The sequence below is a fragment of the Sinocyclocheilus anshuiensis genome, unplaced genomic scaffold (genome assembly GCF_001515605.1).
Source record: "Sinocyclocheilus anshuiensis isolate Anshui unplaced genomic scaffold, SAMN03320099.WGS_v1.1 scaffold2242, whole genome shotgun sequence".
NCBI lineage: Eukaryota > Metazoa > Chordata > Actinopteri > Cypriniformes > Cyprinidae > Sinocyclocheilus > Sinocyclocheilus anshuiensis.
Window position 1 is genome coordinate 75027 of NW_015555865.1, and position 11017 is coordinate 86043.

The 11017-nt window shown below is 36.3% G+C and overlaps 1 protein-coding gene across 1 annotated transcript in view; it reads right to left on the bottom strand.

The window, feature by feature from the left end:
• LOC107675651 (DNA polymerase zeta catalytic subunit-like) overlaps positions 1 to 11017 on the bottom strand; it is an 88578-nt gene that overhangs the window by 38692 nt on the left and 38869 nt on the right. The window contains exons 2-3 of the mRNA XM_016470059.1: positions 7561 to 7750; positions 1111 to 1185 (exon numbers count right to left, since the gene is read on the bottom strand). Coding sequence (XP_016325545.1) covers positions 1111 to 1185; positions 7561 to 7750 — 265 coding nt within the window. The remainder of the gene's footprint in view (positions 1 to 1110; positions 1186 to 7560; positions 7751 to 11017) is intronic.

Here is an 11017-nt window from a genome sequence, read left to right on the forward strand (position 1 = left end):
ACAATTTGAGTTGAATTACTGAAATAAATGAACTTTTCCACAACATTCTAATTTATTGAGATGCACCTGTAATTCTACTACCAAAAAAATGATTTTTCTTGATGTTGCATCAATGTGCTGTCCTTAATGCTCTCTGTATGATGCAAAATTAATGTAAACAGTTATATATACAGAGGGGATCAAACATCTGATGTTAAAACAGATCTGTGCAGTGTGAATGCAGTCTCTTATACATATCGCTGTCTATAATGTCAATAATAACAATAATCAATACCACTATAATAACACTAATTTACTTTTTAAAGTTATATTTATGGGATTTTTAATGCCTTTAATGTGATAGGACAGTAAAGAAGTGACAGGAAAGCATTGGGCGGAGAGAGGGGCAAAGGATCACAAGATGGGAATTGAACTCGGTTCGCCGCAAGCGCAGTTGTCGGCGCACTAACAGCAAGGCTATTGGCACCGACACTTATTTGAAGGCAGGTTTACTACTTGTAATGTTGCTTGTATGTGAAGCTATATTTAGTTAGTTTAAATGACTTTCATGATTAATCTGCAATTTTTTTAAAAGACATTTTATGATTACATTTTAAAATTAAATGTTGGCAGTGAAAACTCCAGGAAAAAAATGGATAGACAAGACAAATTGATGAACTGAAATTTGTTTTTGTAACCAAATTGTTATCCTTTAAATCATAAAAAAAAAATGGAATCGCATTTCAAGACTGCAAGACCTTTACAAGTCATAGCATCAACTTGAGCCAGAAGTACCAGTACTTCTTTCTTTTTTTTTAAGATTTATTTTTTGGTGTTTTTATGCCTTTATTTTGGATAGGATAGTAAGTTGACAGGAAGTGAAGTGGGAGTGAGAGAGGGGGGGAAGGGATCAGGAAAGGTCTGCGAGCCGGAACTTGAACTCGGGACACCCGGAGCACAGCGGCGCTACATGTGAAACACAGCGGCGCTGCCCACGAGCCACGAGGTTATCAGCACCCAAAGAAGTACCAGTACTTTTTGACATCCCTTGACACACTCACACAGTACGTACAGTTACAAACACACTTATTCATAAAAAGAAACAACAACTACCAGATTGCTAGGACTCACCTTTTGACCATCTGTGGGTTGTACAGGTAAATCTTCATAAAGGTTTTTTCCTTCATATGGTATCCATAGAAAGGCCTAAGGAGAGATAAGATGGTCAGATCTATGTACAAATGTTTCAACAGAAGAGAGAAATCAAATTTGTGTCTTTGCACTAGGGGTAGCACAGACGAGCTGATTAATTCTGGCACCAAACAACATTTTTTAACTAGCTGTGGGTAGTGTGATTTCATGTGCACTTGTTCTATACAACAGTTGTAGAACTCTGCAATTACATAGTATGAATGCATGTGCAGAGCTCTGTCTTTGGAATTCTTATTAATACAAACAATCATAAAGCAAATAAATAAATGACTAAATGAATAAGAGAACACTTAAATCACAGTATAACACCAAGTCAATTAAACAATCAGGGATATCATTCTGTCCGGTTACAAAGCATTAGTGACAGTGAATCAGTTTCACCTGCTTTGGTGCAAATGAAATGTAACAACAGGTGAACTGGAAAGGCAACAGCAAGAAAACCCCTAAAAAGGGAATGGTAACTAATGATAACCCACTCTCATTTAAATCTCCAATTCTCCTTCTCACTACCCAGTTTCCGTTTTGTTTAACTGTCCTGTCTTAATAAAAAGGCAAATACTATGATGCACTTCATCACATACTTTTGGGTGCTACTGTAGTGCTAGGTGATATACCATTATTTTTCAAATACTGCCATAATAGTGTCTAAGTGAAACAATTGCTTTATCTATTTAAAAATCACAAAGAGTGCTAAATAGAGTGTATTGAGAGGGGAGCTTTATTAACTGCACAACACAACACTGCCCTACTTGCCCATACAAACAAGCCATGGCTGCTTAATTTTAAGATTCAAATCCGATCAATCTACCTTTTACTTAACTGACTTAAAGACCAGTCTTAAAGGGGGAAAAAAGAGATGACTGACTTAAGACAGGTCTAAGCAGTCGCTTAATTATGGAGGCCAATGAGTTCTTTGGATCCTTCAGTGTATCAGTTTTTTTTTTGTAGCTTTCCCCAGATCTGTGCCTCGACACAATCCTTTTTCTGAGCTCTGAAGAAGTTATTTTGACCTTTAGCCTAATTTTTGATCTGATATGCATTTTCAGATGTTAGAACTTGCATAGAAAGGTTTATCTTTCCAAATCAAGTCCAATCAATTGAATTTGCTCAGTGTGTAGAAACAAAGATGATCCAAAGAAATGAAGCACCAGAGCTAAATTTTCAAATGTCACAGCAAAGGGTCTGAATACTATCAATGTGATTTCAGTTTTTTTTTTTTTTTCCTTTTCAATAAACTTAATGCAAAACCAGATTTAACTTTGCATTATGGAAAGTATAGATTGTGGGGAAAAACAGCATAGAATAAGGCTGCAACAATATGTGAAAAAAAATTAAAGGGACTTTAAGACTGAATACAGCCTGAATTGAATTTAAACATGTCAACATGTTGTTGTTAAAATGTGCTCTAGAAATAAATGTGTTTGACTGTTCAACTGAATCAAGCAATACCTCAGAAACACAAGTAAACTATGGAGATAGAATTGTTGCTTAATTCCAAATAAATAGATTATGATCAACAAATAAATGTAAAGAGATTAACAAAAATTAAACATATTGACAAATAAATAGAATGAGATCCACAAATAAAACTTAAAGTTTCACAAACATTAATTAAATTCACAAATAAATAAAATGAGATTTGCAAATAAAAAACATATTCACAAATATATATTTATGTCACAACCACAACTTTGCCTGGCATTTATTTGTGAATCGCGTCCTGTGCATTTGTAGATAGCTGCACGCATTTGTGAATAGCGTCCTGTCCATTTGCGAATTGTGAAACATTTCTTCCGTCAAGACGTGCTGACAATCCACAAATACGTGGACTCCACCCACCGTCTACTCAAGCCAATCAGATAACAACCACATTTCGCGGACCAATCGTAGCACGATCTCGCTATAGCCAATCACGCTTTGCTTTACAATCAGGGCGGTCTCGTCCTGAGATAACTTCATTCATCTGCATTGGCTCAAATAGGGAATATAAGGGCCATAAAATGGGTACAGTAAAAGATGTTTAAAGGGGTCATATGATGCTATTTTGTTTGGTGTAACAGAATATGTTGACATGCTTTAATGTTCAAAAAACACATTATTTTTCAAATACTGTACATTATTGTACGTCCTCTATGCCCCGCCTCTCTCAAACACGTCGTTTTCAACAAAGCCCCCTCCTTTGACAAGCGCAGTCTGTGTTTACAGTCTGGTTCAAACAATTATTTTGGTCTATATAGGTAATTTTGCCCTTCATGACAACTGTGAGGAGGGTGAATTTTTTTATAACTCATCCGTTTAAATTATATTAAGTCTTAAAGTTCTGCATAATTAAGGGCGTGGCCACTTGAGTGACAGGTGGATTGCTGCTGCTGTCACCACCGTCGAGCTAGGTGAGCATTTGAACAGTCAATAGCAAATAATTAAACTAATAAAAAACATACTTACAGTCGCTGATTCAGAAGCCCCAGATTGTCATAGCAAAGTCGGAATTGACCTTGCTACAAATGCACAGGATGTGATTCAAAAATAAATGCCAGGCAAAGTTGTGGTTGTGACATAAATATATATTTGTGAATATGTTTTTTTATTTGCAAATCTCTATTTATTTGTGAATTGAATTAATGTTTGTGAAATTTTAAGATTTATTTGTGGATGTCATTCTATTTATTTGTCAATATGTTTAATGTTTGTTAATCTATTTACATTTATTTATGGATCGTAATCTATTTATTTGGAATTAAGCAACAATTATATCTCCATAGTAAACGCACTCTTCTGTGACTGGCGTACTTCTTTGAATCGTATTTATCATGTGTGCAATGTGTCTTAATGCTCAAGATGGCCAGTGCTGTAATGGAGCCGTATGTTTGAGCTAGGAACCACAATGATTGCCTCCAAGTCCAAAATACTTGGCACTGCCATAGCTTTCAATATAAATAAATAATTTAAATAAATTATACACAAAAAAAAAAAAACTAAAATCGCAAATTCGCAATATTAACCTTAAAGTTTTTTGTTTTTTTTCCATTGTTTCCATTTTTATTCCCAACGTCCCAAGGTGCACTTATGTTAGCAGAATTTTTACATCAAAAGCTGTGTCCCAATTCAGAGGCTGCAGTCGATGACTGGATGCATCACAGCATCGTGACGAAAGCTTTCCCACATCGAAGAAACCTTCAAATGCATCCTTCATTTCCTGGGCAATGAAAAATACAACTAATGGATCCATTACAACCAGAGAATAATTGCGGATCAGTGACAACAGGATTTTTGTGAAAGAAAATTTTAAAGTGTAATCCGGTATTAAAGTACTGGGTCTGTACTGTGTCTGAATTTGCTTAAATATCTAACAATATAAATAAAATGAAAAAAAAAAAAGCTGTTTAAATGCTGACATATCTTACTAAGGAGGATGCGATTTTATATATTGATTTTTTTTTATGTACGTACATAAATGGACCAATGTGAACATATTTAGGCATGTCATGAACCCCGTTTAGTTTTCAGACAGCTAATCACTTTCAAAATAATACACACATTACTGCCATTCTTCGACAGTAGCTTTCACAATTGCTAGGATCAGTCCTCTGTAGGCTAGACCATCCATTTAACAATGCTTGGTACAACCTTTGCAGACTTCGAAAGTGTTGCCTATGAAGTCTGCATCTTTCGATGTATGCAGCTTATGAATTGGGAGACAGCAATTTTCTACATTGATTTTAGAACACCGTTTAAATGGCCAGGTGCTCACTTCTATAATTGGGAATATTCTTTGCATATGCTCTCAAGACAACATATCCAAACTTTAAGTGCGAATGGAAAACAAAGTTGTTGTTTTTTAATTACTTGAAATGGCAATAAGCCTAGATACAGACAGGGCTCTACGCACCTGGCAAGGCTGAGCACCTCTGATAATTATATAGTTATCAAAACAACTGTAGATTATTATTCAGTACAGTGGAAAAATTAACAGACAATCAGACGTTTTACAATAAAAAGCAGCCTTTCAGTTTTTAGCATCCAATGTCCTCCCCCAAGAAAAATTGCAGTCCTTTACTCCCACAGGACAGGAAGAGCTTACAAAACTTACACTACATCAAAACTAACGACATGTACACTAGATCCCTACCACTAAACTACTGAAAGGAATCTCACAGAGGGAGCAAGTCTGCTTCATATGCACACTTCAGGCCACTCCACAGACCACAACGCAACAAGATTGTGACGTCATCGCAGATCGCGTTTTGCAAGGGTTCTGCCAGAAGTGGGCACTCATGCAACATAATCAATGACGTACATCCAAGTAAACAAGACGGAGGGAAGTTTGCGAGTGAAGGGCATAAAAAAAATGAACTGGAACGCAGCCATAGTGATCCTAAAGACCTTGATTAGCTTGTTCAGGTGTGTTTGATTAGGGTTGGAGCTGAACTCTGCAGGACAATGGATCTCACAGGCCAGATTTGAGAACCCCTGCTCTAGATCCTATAGTGCAGTAGTTCTCAATTACAGTCCTCACATAAAACCGTTCTGCATATTTTGCATGTCTCTCTTATTTAACACACCTGATTCAGATAACCAGCTTGTTAGAAGAGAGCTAATGCGTGAACTGTTTTCCTATTGACATGATCCCTACACCGCGTTCTTTGCTCTCTACTCCCTGGGCACATGAAATCCATTGAAGTTTACTTCACTTTGAAACATTCATTCATGGATTTGTGCTATGCTACGGCCTGCAGTATCTTCACACACAGACAAAACTTACTAGAGAAGTGTGAAATGTGACAATATACCTCTGTCAATAAATACAATTTAAATTAATGTCTCGCACACTTTAATCCCCTTTGAATGGACCGTATATGTGCCCTTCAAACAATGTTCCATATGTTCATGGTGGAATATCCTGTGATGTCCACTTCACAGGGAACTTAAGGTCAAATAGAAGAAACGTCTGAAGTGATGAGAGATGCATACAAAATGTGCAGAGCGGTGGTACGTGAGGACTGGAATTGAGAACAACTGCTATAGTGAATTGGCAAATTACAGACCCAACTCAAATCCTACTTATGTCTATAATATTACAAAAAGTTGTATCTGCTTAATTATGCTCCTTTTTGCAGGAAAGCCCTAAACGGTCTAGTTTCTTAATATTTAACTGATCCTCTATCATGCTACAACACATCATGTTCTTTAAGGTCACAAAACTCTGGACTTTTTATAGTACTAAAAACAAAGTTTACTAATGGTGGCAGAACATTTTGCATTTGGCTCAAACACTGGAATAGCCTTCCTAAAAATATCTGGGGGTCAGACATACTCTCTAAATCTAAGTTAAAGAGCCATGTCTTCCAGCCAAGCATTCACAAAACGCAATCAAATACTATCTTTATATTGTAATTATGATCATAAGATGTAATCATTGCCTAACATATTCATTATATCTACTTAACTGAAATAATGATGAGTCCCATGCATGATCTGTCTCATAGCAGTATACTACTGCCACATGGATAATATTTTGACACACTCATCTCTGAATAATTAACAGACTACTTCCTGATTGTACCATTGAAAACAATTGTGAAAAGTGTTACACTACATACTGAATTCAATTTTATATGTGGAACTGTTTTGAAAACTTTTGCCATGAACTTAACACTAAAGTTGCCAAGATTAACTACTTATGAAGTGTTGAATATAGCATTCTATTTAGATATATGCTTTTTATTAATATTATTTCATATTATCAAGTTTCACTGAGCAGTGTAGACAATCAACTATAGAGGAAGTTTTGGTGAAAGTGCAACTCTGAGCTGGCACTTTTTGATTGACATCTGATTTAAAAAAAGGGAGCACTCTTTGCTCGCTTCTGTATATAATTTAATCAATTTATATAAAATATACTAGTAAAAGGAACAATGTGAAGCTGATAATTTAGTCACTGGTTGCTTACATGTTGCAACATTATTGTTGGGTCCATATCGTTCCATAAGAAAATTTGCAAAGCCTGCAAACCAAACCAAATTTCTACTGGTTTACCAAAGAATCCATGGTGAAATACACCGAACAAACAAATAATGCTCTGAAACATTCATATGGTTGAAAATAAACAGCCACTTTCGTAACACAAGATTTAAAAGGTCATGTTTTTAGTGCAGTGATCCTGTCCCGTATTTCTTCTGCCTGAACACATTAATGCACCAGTGGGTGGGCTAAGAGGCAATGATGAAGTAGGTGTTGATCTGTGTTTGTGCAGGCAGGCTTGTGCAGATATATAAATCTCTTATGTAATAAAAACCTAAATCAAATTAGTTAAAATTAGTAGTGGTCCAAGAAAACACTAGTGTGCACTTGTGTGCCTTTTACACATACATGCCAGACACCAGAACCACTTTAAAGATGTGCTGCACATTAGAAGAGGGGTTTCCCATGCTGACATTCAGGGCTCTGTCGATACTGTAGGCCAACTGCTGAAGGTAACGGTCTGCATCCTGTCCAAACCCATCATACGGCACATAGATGTATGGGAACACACCATGCAGATGAAGACATGTCTTCTGGCCTAGAAACAAAAGAGAAAGAGAATCAGCATCATCTTAAACAAGTGACAAACATTTTTTTTAAATAAAAGCTGCTTGGGAGATTTTGTGCACTCTTCTCAGATAAGGGGCTGTACTTATGCAGTTTGGTTTGACAGCACAACACTCTCTGCTACAACAGATTTGTGCTCATGTCATCATTGTTTGATAAATATCCTGCACATTACAATGTTTTAATTTTGTGATTAATGCTTTTAAATTCAAAGAAATACCATACATGATAGATCATGTGACATGTCTATTGCACTTACACTGCAAGATTTAAAGGGGTAATTCAGTACTGGCAAGTTGGGCTTAAATAAAACTTGGCTGTCTAAGCAGTAAAAATGAGAAATTTGTGTAAATCTGTTCTATATGGAAAAAAAGTGAAAAAAGAAAAGGGACTGTGATGTTCCCTTGTGTGGTTTTGATTTTGGCGAAATGCAAAAAAACCCTGGAACTTGACTCGTTTTGTGGACAAATAAACAAGGGGTGTGCACGAATAGTCAATTATTGCAATATTCCATCACGGAAGATTAAGACATTCCCAAAACCAGAGCTTCAGCTTGAAAGCATGGTTTCTAAACTACTTTAGAGACAGTAGACTTTGTGTCCATCAGGTCTGCAACAAACGTTTATTTTGATAATAGATGATTAGTTGACTATATTAGATTTTTTCACAGATTTATGAGTAAGCTTTGATCAATTATTCAGCTTTTACAATTAGTTAAAATATTATTATACATATTCTAACTTTAACAATTTAATCACTTTAGCTAAACAATTATATTAATATTAGATAACTACAATTACTATACAATTATTTTTTACAATATAAATAAATATTTAATTGTATGAAAAACCACAACCATTTAAACTGTATTAAAAAAGTAACTCATTCTGCCTAACATCTTTTGTAAGTCATATGGATATGGAACAAAAATGGCAAGTTATAAGACATTTTATTTTTCGATAAATTTTATTCACAACATTAGCTCTCGTAAAACACCTTAAATTGTTATAAAAATCAAAACAGTCCTGAGCTAGATTAGCAAGCTTTAATCTCTGCAAACCAAACAATCACTTTAATGTAATTAGTTGTTGTTTTTTTGCATTCACTAATAAAAAGATTTAACATTAGCTAGCTCAACACTGGTCAGCTGCTTAATAACAAAGTCAAATTGTAATTCTAAGTGTGCTTTCACACCAGCATTTCGGGTTCGATTGACGTCAAGAGTTCGGTACTTTTGGATGATATGAACGCTGTCTTCTGAACTTGGGTGCACACCCACGAACCATACCCAAGTCTGCTTAAAAGGGGTGGTCTGGGGTACGGTTCAAGTGAACTCCAATACGGTTTGCTGCTGATATGAACGCAACAGTACCAAATCGCAGAAGTGAACCGCTATTAATGACGTTTTATTTGGAAAAAAATAAATAAAATATGTATTGTGCGTGTTTCACTCACTTTCCTGACGAGCGTGACTGAGACGCTGCAAGCAGAGAGCTAATATACAGGTGCATCTCAATAAATTAGAATGTCGTGGAAAAGTTCATTTATTTCAGTAATTCAACTCAAATTGTGAAACTCGTGTATTACGAGATGCACCTGTACATTTCTGTTCGCCTTCAGCATTCTTTAGAGCATTTGTAGTACATTCATAAGACTGACGTAAGTGCCGTTATGTACTGAAGCTTTGGAAACAACACCAACAGTTCAAAAACATAAACATAAAAAGTGGAAAGAGCAATGCTATGCATTTTGCTGCGCCGTCATTACTATGCAACAGGGTAAACAGCTGCTGGCATGATGACACAAGCGAATCGAGGTTCGGACCAAAATAAAATAATATAAATGCAGTCCAGCGAGGGCAGGGGGAGCAATCAAACTCAGGTTCAGACCAAGTGTGAAAGCACCTTAACTGAAAGAGACATTGTTTTTTCCATGTTTCATTTTGTAAAGCCGCTTGATTTAAATCAATGTATTAGAGTACTATATAAATAAAAGTGTCGTTACTGGATTGCCGATTGCAGTGCTTGTACAAACATATCCACTTCGCTATGAACAGATGCTTTCTGAACTGCCATTTTCTTACCACTGGCGAGGTGAATTACGGTCTTGAGCTGCAGCACCCCACTAGTCAAGCCACGTTATTGCAGGCCCTTACATGGGTTATATAAGATCAAGCAAGTACTCGACAACAAAAATATTTGTTGACAACTTTCTTTTTTTTTCTTTTCTTTTTTTTTTTATTGTCAACATTGTTGATAAAGTCGAATAATCATTTCAGCCCTAGTCTCCATTTTGTTTGACAGTTGGACAGCATTAACTACAGAGTCCTATGTAACTATAAGGTGTCATTTTATTGCTGACGGTAAGGTGAATACTTATGTCCTGCAAACCTGAGCATTGGAAGAGCGACACTCCTCTGCCAGCCTGGCAGGTCATTTGATAACATCTGTAGAACAACAGGGCCTGGATGGTAAATTGGTCACTTGCATGCCTGACAATGCTATTAATATGGTAGCTGCAAACAAAGATGTGAACTGCAAATATGTACCTTGTTGTACACACATGCTTAAATTGGCCATCAATGACAGATTTAAAGCTGCAAGCATAAATAAATAGGCTAATTCCCAGCAAGCACTAGCCGTCATTTCAACGTCTCGGTTAAGTATAGACCCGATATAGTCCGGCTATGTGTAACCCACTTCTAGCTCAAATAACCTTGAATTTGGTTTCACGTCGTTTTTTAGCAAAATAACTTGAGATGTATGATATTCCATAATTTAAGCAAAGTAACAGCGTTTACAAGGTGTTTGGTTTCATTTCTTTGACATGTTCAATACGTAGCCTGTGCGTAGCCACGATTTAGCTCGTAGTCCGAGCGGCTATATAGCCCACTTATAGTCCAACCTGATTCACTGTAGTTTTTGGCCAGGCAGCGCATGAGATGGTTGATATCCCATCATGTTCGCAGTGTCAATAATATCTACAAAGATATAAGTGTCATTTTATGACATGGTCTATATGTAGCCACGATTTAGCTCTAAATTGGACGGGCTACGTGTAGTCTGCTTTTAGCCCACCTGGCGAAATCGAGGCAATCTGTGGTCTAATTTTAACGGCTTGGCTATAGCCCTATACCAGTAACCAGACCAGCGATGAGCATAGCCAAAATAGCCTTAAAATTGTTTACATGTAATTTTCGCCCACGCAGCTTCTTATCAAATGCAAGTAAACTTTTGAA